Genomic DNA, 21,799 nt, shown 5'->3' on the forward strand with positions numbered 1-21,799 from the left:
AAAGAGATTGAAGAGTCCTTGCATAATAAACAGTTAGATTTGTGTCTACTTGCCAAAAGCTCTTTGTGCTTCCAGAAAATATCTGTGCTGCTTGTTGCTCATCTGTGTATGAAGACAATAATTCTTGACCTTTGTTTTCAGGTTTGTTAAACATGGGATTTTTTAGGTACAACTTGGACTAAACGACTAAACAACAACAACAGGAAATCCACAATTATGGTTTCCTGCCATTTTCTGTAAACAACCTAAAGGTAGCATTCCTTTTGGTGCAACTTTAAGGGGCCAATGGTGTCCTGGGCCAGAGGGAGAAATGAGTGGAACAACAAATGTAAATGTTACCTTTGTACAGTAGACTACTTTCCACAAACCCTTCTGTTCTCCACTGAGACAAGAAGAGTTCAAGGACACATCCTAGTCTGGCAAAAATACTTAGGGAACAAAGCAGAACTAGTATAGGATGTGCCTGGGGAGGGTTCTGAGGAAGAGGCCCAAAGAGGTTCCCCACTCTTGCTTTAATTCAAAGTCAGTTCTTAAAGCTAAAAAAAGAGATACAAGCAATATTACCATGTTTAGTGTTATGTACTGAAGTTCTCACCCTGGGCCAGCAGGGGGATACTGTAGATAGTTATGCAAATGAAGGATCGAAAAGTGACGTTCAGTGATTGGATAGTTTTAGAAAATAGCAACAGTTACATTGTTCTGGAGCTCTATATAAGCAGGCTGACTGAGCCCCTCAGCTTAGTTCTGTTCTGACATCTGAATAAAGAAGAGCTGTTTGAAGAATCGCTGTGTCGTCTGCTATGTTCTCCCACAACTTAACATTTAGATTTTCCCCCCTTCTTCCCATAAGGTTTCAAGGGTATTTTTTGCTTGCATCAAAAAATTAGATTCCTGCATTGCAGGGGATTGGACTAGATGACCCTTGGGTCTCTTCCAACTCTATGATTCTCTGATCAGGAGTCTATTGCCCATCTATCGTAATAACACAAAAACATTCAGATCCTGACCCATGCTTAGATACAAAAATCCTCCACCCTCCACTTTGCAGTAACACATTGCTTTCCACCGGGGCTTTTTTTTTAGCCAGAACTCACCTGAACTGAGTTCCAGGACCTCTCAGGCGGGTGCCATTGCCATCATAAGAGAACAAGGTGTTCATGGTGAGTTCCAGCACCTCTTTTTCTAGAAAAATAGCACTGCTTCCCACAATAAAAGTAAATAACACTTAGCTTGTAAATCAATACCAAAACAAGCAATATTAGAAGCCACGGGGGGGGGGGGGTAAATTGACCACAGATAGAGCAACCCAAGTTTTAAGACTTTCAGACTCTTCAGTTAACCCTGTTGAAATGTATGGCAGCTGTTCTGGTGCTATTCCATTTATTTATTTAACTGTGCTTTATGGAAATGAATGCACTGCTGGATTGTGCCCATAAATTCAGAGAATCTCACTTTTAGAAAAACAACAAGAAAAAGGCAGATGAGGTAACAAGCATTTCCTTTGGTAGGGTTTTGGTCGTGGCATCCTATCAAAAAGCAGGAGAGATTAGTTTATTTTAAAGTTCTCTGAGTTTAGTCCTTATAAGAATCAGGCATTCTCAAAGTATGAAGATGTCAATCTTCTTGTTAGGATATAGAGTTCTTGTGAATTATTCCATTTACCGGGCTGAAGTAGCAAGCCACAGCAAGCAGAGAGAGTCAAGGAAAAAGAGGGCTGTTCCCCTTCCTCTGGTAGTGGCAGGAAGCAGGAAGGAGAAGGAGAAGACGTCCCTCCCCCCTTCCTGCCAGTCACAGTTTGCCACTGCCATCAGCCTTAGCCCAGTAAGTGAGACAGGAGGGAAGGAGGGTTGGGAGAGTTCATCTCTCATTTGGAATGAATTGAATAAAAATTGAGGCCGGGGAAGGGGGATAGTGGTCCAATCTTATCTGAAACAAGAATCCTTAGTTCTCACACAAAGCGTTCTCTCTCATATACACATCATGGGCGTAGCCAAAGGGGAGCGGGGGAAAGGGCAGCTGCTCCCAAGATCAAATAAATCCATAAAAATACTTAACTGAGGTTCTCCCCCCACCAACATAAATCCTGGTTACGCCCATGATACACATTTTTGAAAATATTTCCCCCTTATTTTGCAAATGGTGAGCAGACTTTATATCCAGCCTTGGTTAAAAATTAGGCAAGCCAGACAGTTACTCTGGGGGGTCTATGGATTACCATTAGGGTTGCCATATTTCAAAAAGTAAAGGCCACCAGGACATCCCAAAAGTTGTTGAGCTTTTTCAAAAAAGACCCCAAAATTGTTGCGCCAAAAGAATGCAGTTTTTCGATTGACTTGCCTAAGAGCTAGAACAAAGTGCCACCTTTCGGAAATTCTCCCCAGATGTCAATTCCACCTTTGAAATCCCAGTAATGTTCATTCAGTCTTCTCTGCTCAAACTGATCTGCTCCTCAACTACCGTCCCATATAACTGGCCTCAACAAATATTTTTCTCTCAAACTTAAGAAGAAGCACAGAGACAGTGAACCTATTTTAAAAGGTGGTTTATGAATAATGTAATTGATGTGAAGACAATGGAACACTTAGTTAAAGGTCTTGACTTTGGTGGGTACTTTTCTATCTGCTAGAAAACATCTTACACAATAAATTGAGGTTTTGGAGGTAAAAGAATGCGAAAGAGACAAAAGAAAGAAAAGGGTTAATGTGCAGGGGGAAAGCAATAACAAACATATATGGGCCAATTACTCCTTCACACAGATAGTCACATTTTGAACTGAGATAACTCACAATTAACAAGCACATTTATTGCCAGATTAGTTTTGCTACATTGTTAAAATTTCAAAACTACTGTGAGATCATTTATTTATGTCTCTTCGGGCATCTCTTCCCTTAGGCAGGAAACGGAAACGTAAGTCAGGATGGAGGTCTGGTCCAGTATGCCATACCTAGGATCCACCCATTCCTGTGGCCTGCTTTCAGTCTGGGTGAGAACTGTCTGCAGGAAACATTCCAAGAACAGAGAGTTGCCCAAACAGGCCTATAGACACTGCCTCAGTTTGCTAGGACATTATTCAGAGGACATCGATGAATCCCCTTGAAGTGATACAGATCTGTACAATTAAAATCCCAAAGGAGGTTTTAAGTGACTCAGAGTCTTGGAGCTGCATTCCAGGAAGCAGTTTGAATTGGGGTGAAAAGAGCAGTGGCTTAGTCCAGAGAAAGGAAACTGTACAGCAGAGGCCTAAAGACATAAAATAACAAACTCTGGAGAAGGGAAAAGATACTTAAACAACACATGCCTAGGACTCCCCTGCCAACTACTGTAGAAACTTGCTATTCAAAAACATACATGGAATGGAAGGCCAGACAGCTGCTCCACACATAGAGTAACTGGGTTGAAGCCTGTAACTCTGGAAACTCTCTTCTACTCTGAAATGGTTTAGGGCTGAACTAGGTTTCAGATGAAGCACAAGTCATAAGGCTTACCAGGCATATTCAAAGTAAGGCTCAGCAAGGCACACAGGCCAAATCAGCACGAATGCTGCGCTGCCGATCCTTGACTAAAATAACCAACCAAATCCCATCTCCAAAATAAAATAAAATGCAACACACTGGGTGAGAAGAGTGATTCCAGTGTGGCGTGAGTGGGAGGGGAACTGAAGTGTGTTAATTGGAAGCTAGACCCAGGATTTAGGAAAAAATATTATGATGAGTTAAAGGGACGCGGGTGGCGCTGTGTTAAACCACAGAGCCTAGGACTTGCCGATCACTTGCGGTTCAAATCCCCGCAACGGGGTGAGCTCCTGTTGCTCAGTCCCTGCTCCTGCCAACCTAGCAGTTCAAAAGAACGTCAAAGTGCAAGTGACGGGAAGGTAAACTGCGTTTCCATGCGCTGCTCTGGTTCATCAGAAGCGGCTTAGTCATGCTGGCCACATGACCTGTACGCTGGCTCCCTCGGCCAATAAAGCGAGATGAGCGCCGCAACCCCAGAGTCGGCCACGACTGGACCTAATGGGGTCCCTTTACCTTTACCTATTACGATGAGCCAATGGGAACGGCTGTGGAAAAGAGATATCAAATTTACGGGATGCTATAATTTAAGAGAGAATGTAATGAAAGTGCAATACAGATGGTACCCGACCCCGGCCAGACTGGCAAAAATGTACAAATACTGTAGTGATGTCTGTTGGAGATGCAACAATGGGGCCGGAACCTTTCTACATATGTGGTGGGAGGGCAAAGGGATAGTAGGATTCTGGGAAAATATCTATAACGAACTGAAAAAGATGTTTAGATTTTCATTGGGGGGGGGGCAGAATCCTTTCTCCCAGGTCAAAGGTAATAAAAAGAACGGTCAGACCAATATTTATGTATGCAAATACGGCGGCAAGGTTATTGATTGCCAAAAATTGGAAAACCAGCAGCGCCCCAACTAAAACAGACTGGTTATCTAAAATGATGGAATACTTCCATATTGCCAAACTAACAGGGAGGATAAGAGGAGATATGGTACAAAAAGTGAATAAGGAGTGGGCTACACCAAAATTTATGTGGAAAAAGTAGAATTTCTGACAGATATTGAGTGAATCCAGAAAATGATTAGTGAAAAGAAAGTTAATATAGAAGTTGAGATTAAAGAAATAATTAAATGCATTTAAGCTAGTTGGAAAAATAAAGTAGCGTAACAAGAACGGCTGGAAGTCAAGTCACTTGCTGGGTGTCTGTGTGGGGTAGGTGTGTAGGTATGTTGGTATGTATAGTATAGGTAGGTATTATATAGAGTAATGTAGGTATGTTTTATGTTATGAAAATAAGGTAGTGTGTTGTGTACGTGTATTGTGTAAATGTATATGTACGTGTTTTATGTGTTAATAAAATAAAAAAGGAAGCTAGACCTGTCCATCAAGGGCTAGAGTCTCACAAAATGCTCCAGTCAGAGTGCTTGCAGAGAGGAACAGCATACACAAATAGTTTATCTCTGTTTCTTCTTTATTTGTTTAACATGATGCTGTTTTGTTTGATTTATAACTCCAAATGCATTATTTTTAATTCATCCTTTTTAAAAACCCAGAGTCCAGTTTTGAAGGGGGAAACATGCTTCCTCTTAATTTACAAGTATTGTCTTGTGTGAGACTGTGTTCCTATATTTTTCTGTGTGTCTAAATATCACACAGTTAATTTATCATAGTTCTTTGGGAGCACTACCCAATTTTAAGCATCAGAGTCTGTTTGACTTGAAACCTACTCCAGTTGATTTAAATTGCCTACATTCACCACTCCTTTTGAAATCCTAATTGTATTTTTACAATATAGTATCATATATTGATACAGTTCTTTTGCAGTGTATGGGATCTCAGGGGAGGGGATGACACGTCATACTCCTTCTGGGGTAGTTTGTCCACTTTGGTCCCCACCTTGCACTCAGTTCTCACCTGCTGTCCTGGACTAGCTGGATGAAAAGGAATGGTGGGAGGCACCCAAGGGAACCCCCAGAGGAGGCAGGCTCAGAGCTAGGGGATTGGTGGTGGGACACTGAGGAGCAGTCAAAGGGAGAAGACAGGGAAGAGGTGTCAGGTGCTGAAGGGGCAACAGGATTTAGCGAGCAGGAAGAACCTGTGATAGGGAGAAGTTCAGACTCCCCCTTCTGCTGTGTCCAGCTTCCCTCCCCTCTCCCCACCCGTTCTCCCAGTACACGCAGAGAAATGAAGAGGTCGGAATACAGATAGTTGTGTACAGACATAGTTTGAGACTGCTTGGGAAACATCCTGGAGAGGGGGAGCTTTAACGAGGGGAGGAAGGTGGAGACCTTCAGTCCCGGCAACTTCTTCATAGGGGAAATACCTGCTGGAAAGGGTTGCTGAGGCCACATGGCCAAGCTGTATTTTTGTTTCCCTGAACAGAGTTAATTTCACTGGCACAGGTGAATTGCTGCCATTATTGCTGACCTGCATTTGACTCCTATCCTGACACCTCCAGCTCCTAGAAGCTGTTAGCCTATGACAGCGGCCACACCCCAGAAAACAGCTTGGGCTGGTTGGCTAAACCAGGTAAGGATAGCCAATGGGTCCCAAACCTTCAGTGAGTTAGGAATTTCCCCGGCATGCGAAGACAGGCTTAGGTGGATTGAGTGGACAAGACCAATAGTGGGTTAAACCGTCAAGCAATAGAATGCTTTGTTCAATTTCAGACAGAAAAAGTGGAGGGACAATTGGCGCCATGTAGCCAATCCCAACGCTCTTTTTCAATTGGTGTTGATTATATGCGATTTCACATAAGTGTGCTGTGCCATGGAACATACCGGTAATCCCTCCACAAAACAGTTGCTGCTTGTAATGCAAAGCACAGGCTCTAGCTAATGAAGTTTGAGGTTATATGTAATAATGAATACTTAGCAGAGGTGGGTGAGAACTAGAGGAAATGCTCACATAGCAAGTTCAGGTGGCTGTAGCTTGAACCATTGGAAAGACTCCTTGCATACTGCAGTTTATTGTTCTGTGGGCTGGAAACCAGGAAAGCAATTTTCCTCAGAAGTTTGGCCTCTCTAATTCATAAGCCTACATTACTGAGCATGATGATATTTTTAAACCATTAAGGATCTGTTGTATTTCTACTACTATTTTACATTTTTCAGCAATCCTTGGTAATCCCAGAGAGACACAGACACTTTTTGTTCATATTTATACATCACCTTTCAGGTGTTTGGGTTTTTTTAACTATACAAGGGTAGCTTACATAATTATGATAAAACACATTTAGAATAAGACCCAATGTTAAACACAGCAAGCAACAGCAGTGACAAAATCCAGCAGAAGCAATAAAACAATGGCAGCTGCACAAGAGCAGCACATCACATTTCGATGCCTGAGGCAAAACATCAAAGGTGCTGCCCGGCTGCTACTACCACCTCCTTTACCTGGGTTGTGTGGCAGTGCCTGCAAAGCAGCACTGACAGCAGCAGGTTCCAGTGAGATCTTGCGGCGCTCACGTGAGATCTCATGTGGTTTCCCCACCAGCAGGGGTGCTTGGGGTTCTGCCACCAAAGGTGGCTGCCTCAGCCTGCCTGATGTGCACATCTGCCTTACAGCCTCAGCAAAATGCTGACAAATTAAAAAATCTGCTTGTGCCAGAAGGACATCAAATTCTGCACTAGGCACACGCTCCCCACGAGGGGACTACACCTCAAGGTACCACCGCCAAGAAAGCCCTTTGCCCTGTCACCACCCACCTAATTTCAGTGGCTAGGGGACCTCAGAGAGGAAGGCCTTGTATGCCAAACATTAAGTTCAGGAAGCCTTGTGCTGCCCCTGGATCTTACCTGATGAGATCGCTTGCCAGGTTCCAGCCTAGGTGGGTCAAAACAGCAGCACTACCACCTTAAAACGTGTATGAAAAGGTTTGAGAAAGAGTCCCCCAATTCATGTGTGGCTTCAAGGTGGCTGACGATTGCTGCTGTAATAGGAGGCATCAATGTCTGAGATGGTTTAAAAGTGAAGCACTTTGATTTGTGCCCGAAAGCAGAACAGAAGCTGAAGTACTTGTTTAAGTGGGGAGTTATGTCCTCAGTGGCCAGCTCCAGTAGGAGCCAGCTGTTGTATTTTACAGCAACTTAAATTTCAAAAACAGCCCCAGCCATACACTACTCTGGCTTTCCCTGTCAAGGATGGGTGCTACAGAAGCCTCTTAGGCCTCAAATGACAGCACTCAATGAGGGTCTCCAAATCCAAGACTTGGGGGAAAGGCCACCCCCAAAGCAGTTTGCCTGCCACTTTCCTAGTCCGAAAACCCACCAACAGAGCCTCCAAGTCTAGTTCTTGTCTCCAGGGCCATCTTTAGCATATGCGCCGCCGGGGTGCAAAGATCGGCCCATCAGTCGTGTCAAAGGTGCCACTGACCCTGCTGCCGCATAGCAGCTCAATACAATACGTAACATGATATTTCGATGTAAGAGTTAATTTCGCGTGCACGGCGCCGTTGAGAATGGCAAGCGCCGTTTTTGAGTCTGACAAGCGCTGCCGTTGTGAATGATAAGCTTGCGCATCTTTGGTAAATGAGCACACAAAGTCGAAAGTCCTTGAGTGAAAGAGTAGGTATACATTTCTGTAATACCTAGGTATATATATGTACTTTGTTTTTCTAGCTTGATCAAAATTATTTATTATTTCATAACAGGTGGATAGTTAAGAGGTTAGGTGGCTTCAGGGGCGGGTGCCTGGCGCCCCCCAGAATTCAGTGCCTGGGTGCCCTGCGCCCCTTGCAGCCCTGGGTAAAGACGGCCCTGCTTGTCTCCAATCCATTACTGATCCAGACGTCTCCAAAACTGGAGCTGACAGTGAAGTGGCTTCAGAGTTGTTCCACCAGTGCCCCTCGCAGAGGGTCTTTGTGCCACAGGCGCACACAACTGCGTCTGGACCACTCGTGGTGGCAATGGGGGAAATGCAGCCAAGTGGGATTCTACAGGGAACCAGATTCACACAAGTAGGACCCATCATTTGGAAACATGCCCAGGGCACGGACCACCTCAGCAACCCCGGAAAGCTTTTCCTTATCCTATCTACATCCACATATCGCAAAAGTCTAGCTAGAGAGAAAAGGCACGAAATCGAGACGCTCTGCATGTTCGCCAGGGACGGGTCAGCCGCCGCCGCCGCCTCGAAGGGGCGAGAGGGCTCCCCGGGCGGAGCGCCTGCTCCGGAGCGAGCGCGGCGGGGTCGGACACAACCTACTACTCACCGCCGCTTCGGCCGCCCAGCGCCGCTCGAGGAGGAGCAGCGGCAGCAGCAGCAGCGCAGCCAGCAGGAGCGCGAGCGGCGGATCCCGCGCGGGGCGGCCCATCCTCGTCCTCCTCTCGCTCGCACGTGCGCCGCGGCCCCGATCCTGCGTCCGCCTCCGGTGACTGCCGAGGAGGAAAGGCGAGCTCGCCGCCCGGCGCCGCTTGTGCGCTGCCCAGGCCCCGCCCCGCCGCCCCGCCCCGGGGGCCGCGGGGGGGGGGAGGCGCCAGCCGCTGGCCGAGGGCCGCTCCCGCCGCACTCCGGACCGCCACCGGCCGAGAGGCGCGCAGCTCCGGGCGCGCGAGGAGAGCGAGGGCAGGTGAGTCCCTGCAAGTGCGGCGCTCCCTCTGGCGCAGGAGCCGCTGCCGCCCGGGAGGGCGAGGGGGAGCGGGGAGGGAGCGGGGGTCCCTCCCGGCCGGCCCTGCCCCGCGCGGCGGCCCGTTGCCCTGCTCACGCGCGTCTCGCTCCTCCGTCTGCCTCGCAGGGCGCCTTCCCGTGCGCGGATCCAGAGACGAGGATGAGGCGCCCCCCGCCGCTGCGCGTCGCCCGCCCCACTGGCCGGTAAGTGGCGCCTTCCCCGGGGAGACGGGCCGCTTTTCAGGCTCTCGGCAGCGCCCGGGACGGCATGCGCTGTAACGATGGCAATTTTGTCTTTTTTGTGCAGGGTTTCACAAATCACGCTCTTTCTGGGATTGGTGCTGCTGCTTAGTGGTAAGGTGCAAGCTGTAAGTAAAACTTATTGGAAGTGCGTTTTATTTCTATCCCCGCAAGTAACTTCTTTAGAATTAAGCTATTGCCAAAACACTGTCATTGCCCTAGTTTTTGAGGAAAGTGTTTTAATTTTTTTATAAACGGGAATGTTCAGTATGCTTTCTGCTATAGAAGAGTTTGGGATATATTTTTATTTATTTCTGTTCAAAAATGCATGCCTACATCACTTTATTTGTATGCCTCCTTTCCATTGTTAAAACCATGCTCAAAATCCTATTTTTAGGCTTGTACACATGATGTGACTTAAGGAAACAAAAAAGTGACTTGTGTGATTTGCTTCCTAAATGTATTTAAGATGGCTGGAGAGTGCTAGAGTTCTGTCTAGTCAAGTTGAGTGGGATCAATTCCAATCTGTTACCTCCGAGGATGTGGACAGGCTGCTTGGACGAGTGAAACCAACCACCTGTCTCCTGGATCCTTGCCCATCCTGGCTTATAAAAGCTAGCCGGGAAGGGCTGGGCGATGGGCTTCGTGGGGTGGTGAATGCTTCCCTCCGTGAGGGAGCCTCCCCAGACCCGCTGAAAGAGGCGGTTATTAAACTGCTTCTTAAAAAAACATCTTTAGATGCGGCCACGATGGCCAACTATCACCCAGTCTCAAATCTTCCATTCCTGGGCAAGGTGATTGAGCGAGCGGTTGCCGAACAACTCCAGGCACGCCTGGAAGAAGCGGACCATTTGGATCCCTTCCAGTCGGGATTCAGGCCTCATCATGGGACTGAAACTGCCTTGGTCGCACTGGTTGATGATCTCCGGCAGGCTAGGGACAAAGGTGAGAGCTGTTTCCTAGTTCTGCTGGATCTCTCAGCGGCGTTTGATACCATCGACCATAGCATCCTTCTGGACCGTCTTGAGGGGCTGGGAGCTGGGGGCACTGTTATACAGTGGTTCCGCTCCTTCCTCCTGGGCCGTGTTCAGAAAGTGGTGGTGGGGGATGAGTGTTCAGACCCCTGGGCTCTCACTTGTGGGGTGCCTCAGGGTTCTATCCTCTCCCCCATGCTTTTCAACATTTACATGCAGCCGCTGGGAGAGATCATCAGGAGGTTTGGGCTGGGTGTTCATCAGTATGCGGATGATACCCAGCTCTACCTCTCTTTTAAATCAGAACCAGTGAAGGCGGTGAAGGTCCTGCGTGAGTGTCTGGAGGCGGTTGGAAGATGGATGGCGGCAAACAGATTGAGGTTGAATCCTGACAAGACAGAAGTACTGTTTTTGGGGGACAGGAGGCGGGCAGTGTGGAGGATTCCCTGGTCCTGAATGGGGTAACTGTGCCCCTGAAGGACCAGGTGCGCAGCCTGGGAGTCATTTTGGACTCACAGCTGTCCATGGAGGCACAGGTCAAATCTGTGTCCAGGGCAGCTGTTTACCAGCTCCATCTGGTACGTAGGCTGAGACCCTATCTGCCTGCGGACTGTCTCGCCAGAGTGGCCGCCGGGACCATATAACACCAGTCTTGAAAGACCTACATTGGCTCCCAGTACGTTTCCGAGCACAATTCAAAGTGTTGGTGCTGACCTTTAAAGCCCTAAACGGCCTCGGTCCAGTATACCTGAAGGAGCGTCTCCACCCCCATCATTCTGCCCGGACGCTGAGGTCCAGCGCCGAGGGCCTTCTGGCGGTTCCCTCATTGCGAGAAGCAAAGCTACAGGGAACCAGGCAGAGGGCCTTCTCAGTGGTGGCGCCCGCCCTGTGGAACGCCCTTCCAGCAGATGTCAAAGCGATAAACAACTACCTGACATTCAGAAGACATCTTAAGGCAGCCCTGTTCAGGGAAGTTTTTAACATGTGATATTTTACTGTATTTTTGGTTTTTATGGAAGCCGCCCAGAGTGGCTGGGGAGGCCCAGCCAGATGGGCGGGGTATAAATAATAAATTATTGTTGTTGTTGTTGTTGTTGTTGTTGTTGTTGTTGTTGTTGTTGTTATTATTATTATTATTATTATTATTATTATTATCTTTTCGCTATGTGTGCATATTTGTGCCCTGCATTTAGAGTTTATGCAGAGATTTCTAGGCATATCTGTAGTTATAAAAGTTACCGTATTTTTCGCTCTATAACATGCACCCGACCATAACACGCACGTAATTTTTAGAGGAGGAAAATCCATAGGCATGCCACCCGTAGGCATTCCCTCCATAACACACACAGACATTTCCCCTTCCTTTTTAGGAGGAAAAAAGTGAGTGTTATGGTGCAAAAAATACGGTAATTAAGAGATCTTCCCATTGGCTAAACACACTCATCAGTGGAGGTGCCATTCACACTTGAGCTTAGCCAAAAGCCCTTTCTCTTTACACCTGGAGTTTCAGTCACACCCCTAGGACTTTGGATCAATTCACGTGATTGTTTAGTGGAAGGTGCAAAGGGGACTATCTGTGGAGCTGTATTTGTCATTGGGAACCCTGATACCAGAGAGTTCCCATACAACGTTTCCTGTCTTCTGCTGAACACATGGCAGAGGGGGTATGCACAACCCTGCTCCCCCTTTCTGAGTTGCATGCGTGGGGTTTCCTAGGATCAAAGCCCCATTTTAGTAGCGCTAGATAAGAAGTAACTGGGGGTGAGGGCAAGACATGAAGATGTCCCTTAAAATTCGGGTGGTGAAGCTTTTCTCAGCATTGCAGCTGTGTGTTTACTTGGTTACCAGTATCATCCTCAGGGCTTTTTTTCAGCTGAAACTCACCAGAACTCACTTCCAGCACCTCTCAGGTGAGTTCTGGCATCTCTCAGGTGGGCACCATTGCCAGTCTAAGAGAAAGAGTTGATGGTGAGTTCTGGCACCTCTTTTTCTAGAAAAATAGCGCTGATCATACTAGTATTCGCATCAGCTTGATTCCTGTTTGAACCTGGTGTTTCTTACTGGCGTTAAAAGTGATGTTTCTCTTTGTTTCCCTTCCCATTTAGCACTGAAAGTTTGGCTAAGCTAAATATTTTGAGCTGCTCTTGTACAAATATAAATATGTTTATAAATGAACTCTTTCTGAATTCTTCATAGTGCTATCTATTTACTTACCATGACTCTTTTTTTATTTTGTTCACTGCTCCTGCCCCATGAAATGGGCACACAGCATGGAGCCAATATAGGCATGCTGCTAAAGGAGCCCACATGCTGCTTCAGTACATGGGGCTGTGTACTGTTGCCCAAAGACAGGGCCAGCCCAAGATATTTGGGCACAAATTGGGCCATGCCCTACCAGGGTGGAAGGGGTGAGTGGAAATCTCCATCAGGAAGTAAAGGGGGGGGGGAATAAAGACCTATACTGGGAACAAGGGGGTGAGTGGAGATCAACATTAGGAACAAGATTTACCCAAAGGTTGAAGTGGGAATCTAAGGCTGTTCGCGGGGGGCGGGGGCAGGGAAGGAAGGGGACCACTCTGAATCAGCTTGGCAGGGGCAGAGTCCAGGAAACTTCATAAGGCAGCCCCCACCATTTCCTCCCTGGGGGTGGGGGGAGACCAGCGGTGCCTCCTATTTGCCAAGAGGCTGCTGTAGAGGTGGCATGGTGGGGACTGCCAAGGTGATGGCAAATCTGGCCTCCAAGGACTGTGTAGATCTCCTGCCCCTGTGGATCCTGCCACCAGAGGCAGCTGCCTCACCTTGCCTCATGTCTGCTCATGTCACTGCATGAAATGAAGTGGAGCCCTGTATGCTAAGAGGGGCAGAGCGGGATTCCAATGCAGGAAAGCATACAGAAGTGGTTTTTCATCCTGCAAGGAATACTTGAGTAGTAAGCTGGTAGCCTGTGAACTCCGTTCTTGCTACCTCAGTGCCTTCTAACTTATGGCAAATTCTTTTTGTTTGTTTGTTTATTCAAGAAAAACAAAATACAAAATCCATATACATGAAAATAAAAAACAACAATTTACACCCGTGTGGCTTCCCTCCACCACAACTCAACATCTTGTTTCCTGCTTGGCAGGGGGTTGGACTCGATGGCCCTTGTGGTCTCTTCCAACTCTATGATTCTATGATTCTATGATCTTTTATGTTATAAATACTTTAACATTGTGTCTTGTAATACAGTGGTGCCTCGCAAGACGAAATTAATTCGTTCCGCAAGTCTCTTCGTCTTGCGAGTTTTTCGTCTTGCGATGCACGGTTTCCCATAGGAATGCATTGAAAATCTATTAATGCGTTCCTAGGGAAACCGCCTTCAGACCAGGTCCGGGGAAAGTCTGTCCCCGGACCTTTTCTGAAGGCTGGGGGGGGGGGGGGGACAAGGGCTTTTCTTCCCACCCCCAGCATTTTAAAAAACCCCGGGACAGCGGAGGACTTCTCCGCTGTCCGGGCGATCTTAAAATGCTGGCGGGCGGCATTTTAAAATCGCCCCGGGACAGCGGAGGACTTCTCCGCTGTCCAGGGCGATTTAAAAGCCCCTGGGAAGGCAGGCAGGGGGGACAAAGACTTTCGCCCCCCCGCCCGCCTTCAGAAGGTGTTCCCGCCCCCCCGCCCCGCTTCGGAGCAGCGTTCCGAAGCGGGGCGGCTGGGGCAGGTGTTCCCGCCCCCCGCCCCGCTTCGGAGCAGCGTTCCGAAGCCGGGCGGCTGGGGCAGGTGTTCCCGCCCCCCCCGCCCCGCTTCGGAGCAGTGTTCCGAAGTGGGGCGGCTGGGGCAGGTGTTCCCGCCCCCCCCGCCCCGCTTCGGAGCAGCGTTCCGAAGCGGGGCGGCTGGGGCAGGTGTTCCCGCCCCCCCCGCTTCGGAGCAGCGTTCCGAAGCGGGGCGGCTGGGGCAGGTGTTCCCGCCCCCCCGCCCCGCTTCGGAGCAGCGTTCTGAAGCGGGGCGGCTGGGGCAGGTGTTCCCTCCCCCCCGCCCGACTTCGGAGCACCGGGAGAAGCGATCTCCCCGCAGCCCCTTGCTTCAAAAGAGGTCCGGGGGCAGTGGGAAGCGCTTCCCGCTGTCCCCGGACCTGGGGCTGCGGGGAGAAGATCGCTTCTCCCCGCCGCCCCTTGCTTCAAAAGAGAAGACCCGCTGTCCCCGGGGCAAGCTTCGTTTTGCGAAGCAAGCCCATAGGGAAATTCGTCTTGCGAGGCAACTCGAAAATGAAAAAACCTTTCGTTTTGCGAGTTTTTCGTCTCGCGAGGCGTTCGTCTTGCGGGGTACCACTGTAATTGTGTCTTGTAATAATCAATATATATCCATCATTAATTTTACCTTCGTTTGAAACATCTTTATATACTTATTCTATGCATATCAATATGTTATTAGAACAGTATTTTTCATATAGTCCTCAAAACTTTGCCATACCTTCCTTAAATTCTGGTTGGACTGATTTCTTATAGCTGCCGTTAATTTAACCATTCGTATCAATTCACATACTTTACTTATCCAATCTTCCTTAGTGGAAATAATGTCTCCTTTCCAGTTTCTAGCAAGTGGCTGTGGAGTATAAAAATAGCCTTTTCTTATCCTGTGGGATGTCATTTCCTATAATGCCCACTAGAAACGCCTCTGATTTCTTTTCTATAGAGGTTTTGAACATCTTTTTAAATTCATCATGAATACACCCCCATAAACTTTTAACTTTTTCACTGCCCCACCATACATGAAACATTGCCCCCTCTGCTTTATTACATTTCCAATATAGATTGGATCTTAGTTTATAAATCTTGGCTAGTTTGGAGGGTGTCATATATAACATTTCATCAAATTTTCCTTGATGGTGTAACAGGCGGTAAATCTGATGTCTGACCTCCACTGTCTTTCCCACTGTTCCATCTATATTGTGTAGCCGATGTCCTGGGCCCATTTTACCATAACATCTTGTACTTGCTCATCTTTCAGGTTCCATTCCAGTAATAGGTTATAAATTTTGGATAATAATTTCTTATTGTTTTTTAATAATACAATTTGTAATTTAGTTTCTTCTTTTCTGAAACCTATTTTTTTATCCAAATTAAATTCATTATGTAGCCGGTGGTATTGGAGCCAATTGGTGAGGTAATGCCTTGTCTCCTCAAATGATTTTAATTTCAGATGCCCTATCTCTTCTTTTAGTAATTGGCTGTAATTGCCCAATTACTTTCCATATTTATAATGCTTCTAATGGGAATAGCCACCATGGCGTCTGAGGTTCTAATAGTGGTTGATATCTGGTCCACACCTTGTAAAGGGCATTCCTAACTATATGGTTAGTAAACCCACTGTGGACGTTGACCTTATATTATAACCTTATATTATGGCATGCCACCCATATCTGTTGTAGCTTTCCAAGTCAAGTAGATCTGTTTTCTCTAATAAAATCCAGTCCTTTTTCCAAGTTAGGCACGCTGCCTCATAATACGTTCTTAAATTTGGTAGGGCAAAGCCCCCTCTCCATATAAGAAATTATACGTCAATATTTTAATGTTTTATGCGCAGTTTCTTATTCAGCCAGATAAACCTTGTCAGGTCTTTTCTCCACCTATCGAAACATTCCATTTTGCCTATGATCGGGATCATTTGAAAAAGGAAAAGCTTTTTGTTACACACTATCATTTTTATTACCAAAATTCTTCCCCAAAATGAAAGTTTTAACCTAGTCAAAATTCCCAAATCTTTTTAAATTTCTTTCCAGATTTTGTTATAGTTGTCATCAAAAAGATTTATATTTTTCATTATTATTTCAGTTCCAAGATATTTTGCTTTTTTCACTATCATCAAACCCATTTTATCCTGTAGTTCCTTTTTTTCTTGTTCCCATAAATTTTTAACCATTAGCTTTGTTTTTGAACTGTTAAGTTTAAATCCGGAAACCTCCAAATGCTAATAATTTTTCCAACACTTTGGGTATACAGTGGTACCTCGGGTTAAGTACTTAATTCGTTTTGGAGGTCCGTACTTAACCTGAAACTATTCTTAACCTGAAGCACCACTTTAGCTAATGGGGCCTCCTGCTGCTGCTGTGCTGCCGGAGCATGATTTCTGTTCTCATCCTGAAGCAAAGTTCTTAACCTGAAGCACTATTTCTGGGTTAGTGGAGTCTGTAACCTGAAGCGTATGTAACCCAAGGTACCACTGTACTCAATTTTGGATCTTCTACTGTGATGTTTAAGTCATCTGCAAAAGCTTTCACTTTGAAAGCCTTTTGGCCAAGGGTAATCCTTTTAATTTCTTCTTCTTTCCTCAGCACCGAATTGAGTATTTCCAAAGTCAATATGAACAGTAGAGGAGAAAGTGGGCAGCCCTGTCTTGTACCTTTTTCTATTGGTATATATTCTGTTTTTGCAGATTATTAGGTTGGCTTTCTGTTTTTCATAAATAGCTTTTATACCTTTGGTAAACTGATCTCCCATTATAGCCAGATCAATAACTTTCCTTAAGAATTTCCATGATAAATTATTGAAAGCCTTCTCGGCATCCACTAACATGAAAGCAGCTTTTTTGTTTGGCTTTAAATCTAGATACTTGATCAAATCTATCACTGTTTTCATGTTAGTTCTCATATGGTGGTCCGGGAGGAATCCTGCCTGATCTTGATTAATTAGATCCTTTAATACCAATTTTAGTCTATTGGCCAGAATTCCTGCATACAGTTTATAATTGTTATTTAAAAGAGAGATGGGCCTATAATTATTGACAGATTCATGAGAGGACTCTTGTTTGTAAATTAGAACTATATTCGCTCCTTCTAGGATTCTGGGATTTTACCATCTTGCATTATTTTGTTCATAAGTGATTTCAAAGGCAAGGCTATTATCTCCTCCAATTTTTTATAATGAATTGCCGATAGCCTGTCTGGGCCTAGTGATTTGCCCGACTTTGATTGTGAGATGACCTGGTGTATCTCCATCATAGTGATTGGTGAATTTAATCAGTCAAATTTCTCTTCTGCTATTTTGGGAATTTCTTTCTATTGAAGGTAATTTATTATATCCTGTTCTTCCTCTATAAATATAAATTTCAAAATATAAATATAAATTTCAAAAATAGCCCAAAAAGCTGTTGATTATTCCTTCTTGGTTATCAATTACCTTCCCTTCTTGGACTATTTTATCAATTTGTTTTTCTCTTTGTTTCTTTTTTAACTGCCATGCCATCAGTTTACCTGGTTTGTTGGCAAGCTTCAAATTTCTTTGTTTCATCCATTTGATGTTATTCTCTATCTCTTGGGTTAAGAGTGATGAAAGTTGAGATTGCAATATTTTAATATTTTGGTTTGGAGTATTTTTTTTTTTTTGACTTTTCGCCAATATATTCTCATTCAATTCTATTTCTTGTCTAATATGATTTAATTTCTTTTCTCATTGTATTGTGTTTCGTTGAATATAAAATCCTCTGATAAGGCCTTTCCTGCATCCCAGATAACTCTAATATCTGTCTCATGCACCATATTTATTTCAGAAAACTCTTTTAATGTTTCTTTTGCTTTTTGAAATATTTTGTCATCATTTGAAATTCTCTCATTCTCCATCTTTTACATACCTTCTTGTCACTTCTTAATTTTAATGTCATTGGATTGTGATCTGATTTGGATTTGGGTTGGATCTCTACAGATTTTTTTGGCTTTTGATTAATATGTATATTGTCTCTCTTTGACATTTTTATCTCTCCAGGCATCAATTAAATTCAGGTCTTCTACCATTTGGAAGAAGGATTTTGGAAGTTTCCATTCCTTGGATGTTTTCTCCCTTTCCATTCTATCTTGTTCTATTGAGGTGACCCCATAGAGGTCCCCCATAAGAATCATGTCCTCATTATTATTTTCGAGTAGCTTTTTCTCCAATGTTTGATTTTTTGTTTTGTTTTATTTCCATTTGGAGTGTACACACCCACCAATATTAGTTTTTCTTTTCCTCTTGTTGACTGCACTCCTAATGTCCTGCCATCCTCATCTTTAAATATTAATTTCGATTCTAACTTAGGGTTTATGTATATAGCAATCCCTCTTTTTTATGTATATATGAAGCTATACATTCCGCTCCTAATCTCTTGTTTATTAATACTCTCCTGTGTTTTTTAGCTATGTGCATTTCCTGGAGGCAGATAACATCCCAATTCTTTTTTAAAATGTGTTTAGTTTTATTTCTTTTTGTTTTATTATTTAAACCATTGATATTCCATGAGATAATATTCAAATTCATCAAACTTTATTGGTCACTATTTTTAGAATTGATTCAGAATAAGTATCAAAAGAAAGGAATACAGTTTTATTTAATAAATTATGTCTTATTATATTTCTCAGCACTGGCTCTTTTACTCTCTCCTTTGGCTTTCCACCTCCTCTTCTCTCTCCTGTGTAGTATCTCCTCCCAGTTCTCTCTTGTATTTTCTCCAGAATTTCCCAACTTCTTCTGCATTTCTGAGGGTCTTCTATCTTTGTAAGTGAAGGGTATTCTCTCCGGGTACTCCCATTTATATCTTATTTCTTTAGTCTTTAATGCATCTGTCAGTGTCTTATAGTTTTGTCTTTTTCTCAGGATCCTTTCTGGGATTTCTTTAAAGATTGTAATGTTCCTGTTGTCTAGCCTCAGTTTTCTTTTCTGCAATATCTTGTCCTTCAACAATCTTGAATTGAAAAACACCAGACAGTCTCCTGGTCCTTTACTTGATTTTGTTCTATCAGTCTTGATTCTAAAGATCTTATCTATGTCCATTATCAGTTCTTCCTCTTGGACACCCAGCTAGATAGATAGATAATACTTTATTCGGCTATAAGCCCACCAGGTAAAACCAATCAGTAAATAAAATAGCATTTTACATTCTAAAATATCAACTAAAATATTTCAACGCATAATCTCCTTCACATTAAATACAGTCTCTAGATGTACCATATTGTGGCCTTGAATATAAAGATGGTGGATAGAGTTTACTAGATTTTAATAGTCATGCAGCATTCCATGAAGTCTTTTATATGAAAGAACAGAATTCAGGAATATTGCAACCTGTAATGTTCTATAAGAGTCAATGTCCTGGAGTAGATAGGCTAGATGTAATTCAGGTGGTTTAGCAACAGTTTCCAAAATGATTGAACTCAGAATCCTTGATCGGGGAACAATATATAAAGGACAATTAAACAAGATATGATGAAGGGATTCTATTGATTTGTTGTCACATGCACATAAAACAGAGGTTTTACCGTTAGAAAATCTATTGTTCAGCACATTCGAGGGGAACACATTAAATCTGGCTCTAACAAAAGCGAATCTATGCGACGCAACCGATAAGGTAGACAGATATCGAGGTATCTGGGACATAAATGTAATGCCCTGGTTTATCGGGGAACATGTACCACCACCTGTAGTAAGATTTTGTTGCAAGTCAACCTCCTCCAATCTTTGTTTGATGACCTTTTTTGCTGTAATTAGATTAAGTTTAGTATATCGGAAGGAGAGATTCCATAAGTCAACAGTTTAGAATGGATTTTTGTTGCCCATGGCATCTCTCCAAAGGCACTGAATAAGATGGTAATTGGGCAATTTATGCCAGAGAGACAGCCAGTAATTAAAGGCATGTCTCCACATCAGGATCTCTAAGTTCTAAACGAATAGCAGAGTTGCTTACACAGGAGGGTAGTTTCAAAAGGCGTCTGAGATTTTTTTTTTGCAATGTCATCAGAGGCATGAGGTTTACAAAAGCGCCCCATAGAGGGACTGCATAGGCCATAGTTGCAACCATTTTTGCACTATAAACTTTTAAGGCAGATGGGACATGCATAGCCCCCTCTGTAAAGAAAAAGCGTAATAGAGTGTAGATAAGGGCTTTGCCCTTATTTTGTAAGTATGTGATATGCGCTTGCCATCCCATATTATGCTGGAAGTAAATTCCTAGATATTGAAATTTGTAGACTTGTTCAATTGGCTTCCCCTCGAGTTCCCATCTATACATTTTACGACTCCTGGAAAAAATTAGAACTTTAGATTTGGAATGGTTAATGGTAAGTAAATTTGATTGGCAATATAACGCGAAGATCTTAAGAGCCCTCCTCAGACCGATTCTTGAATATGAGAGGATCACTGCATCGTCAGCGTACAATAATAAGGGGCAGCGATAGTCTGCAAGCCTGGGTGCATGAATGGTGGTTTGGGCCTCAACTAGGGGAGTTCTCATGTCACTAATATAAAGGTTAAAGAGATAGGGGGCAAGGATGCACCCTTGTTGTACCCCCTTATTTATTGGTACAGAGTTTGTGAGATCGCCCTTGGGTATTAACCTCACCCTAGCGGCCGTCCCTTCATGTAATTTGATCATAAGCCACAACAGCATTTTCTCTATGCCCCACTTTGCCAATTTTTCCCATAGCAGCTCTCTAGAGATACTGTCAAAAGCCGCCTTCAGATCTATAAAAGCGGCACATAGAAGACCATGAGTGGGGGAAGAATACTTTCGCGCCAAATGATATAAAATTAGTGCATGGTCAATAGAAGCACGATTTGGTCTAAACCCGGCCTGTTCATGGCCTATCAGATTGGAATCTTCGGCCCATTGGGTTAGTCTGATTAGCAGGAAGCGAGTATAGATTTTTCCGATGATTGATAATAAACTGATATTACGATAGTTTCCTGGGTCCTCTGGTGGTCCTTTTTTATATATAGGAATTATGATGGACTCCTTCTAGGTATCTGGCCCGTGGCATTAATTGCATCAAAGATTTTTGCAAGGATTTTGGCCCACCATACTGGGTGTTGTTTAATAGCTTCCGCCGGGATCAAATCGGGCCCTGGGGCTTTATCAGTTTTCAATTTGGCAATTAAATCTACTATTTCCTCCGGGTCAGTATCTGGCCATATAGGCAAGTGACATGAAAGAGTATCAGGATGAATGTTAGAGATAGCTGTCTGGGAGAAATATTTTCTTAGAAATTGTTCCCATGTCGGGGCTGGTATAACAGTCAATGGTTCCTCTTCATCCTGGAGAAGAGTGACTAGTGGGGTGCCACAGGGTTCTGTCTTGGGCCCGGTCTTATTCAACATCTTTATCAACGACTTGGATGATGGACTCAAGGACATCCTGATCAAATTTGCAGATGACACCAAACTGGGAGGGGTGGCTAACACCCCAGAGGACAGGATCACACTTCAAAACGACCTTGACAGATTAGAGAACTGGGCCAAAACAAACAAGATGAACTTTAAGAGGGAGAAATGTAAAGTATTGCACTTGGGCAAAAAAAATGAGAGGCACAAATACAAGATGGGTGACACCTGGATTGAGAGCAGTACATGTGAAAAGGATCTAGGAGTCTTGGTTGACCACAAACTTGACATGAGCCAACAGTGTGACGCGGCAGCTAAAAAAGCCAATGCAATTCTGGGCTGCATCAATAGGAGTATAGCATCTAGATCAA

At 44.5% G+C, this 21,799-nt stretch overlaps 1 protein-coding gene across 2 annotated transcripts in view; it reads left to right on the forward strand.

The window, feature by feature from the left end:
- Nucleotides 1-8,995: 8,995 nt before the first annotated feature.
- COL4A2 (collagen type IV alpha 2 chain) overlaps nucleotides 8,996-21,799 on the forward strand; it is a 179,053-nt gene continuing 166,249 nt past the window's right edge. The window contains exons 1-3 of one of the 2 annotated variants that reach the window (XM_083495038.1): nucleotides 8,996-9,100; nucleotides 9,252-9,328; nucleotides 9,432-9,492. In XM_083495038.1, coding sequence (XP_083351164.1) covers nucleotides 9,285-9,328; nucleotides 9,432-9,492 — 105 coding nt within the window. In that variant the 5' untranslated portion in view covers nucleotides 8,996-9,100; nucleotides 9,252-9,284. Of the gene's footprint in view, nucleotides 9,329-9,431; nucleotides 9,493-21,799 lie in introns of both variants that reach the window. The other variant, XR_014523928.1, reaches the window with a different exon arrangement.

The sequence above is a fragment of the Podarcis liolepis genome, assembly GCF_965112155.1.
Source record: "Podarcis liolepis genome assembly, chromosome: 3".
NCBI lineage: Eukaryota > Metazoa > Chordata > Lepidosauria > Squamata > Lacertidae > Podarcis > Podarcis liolepis.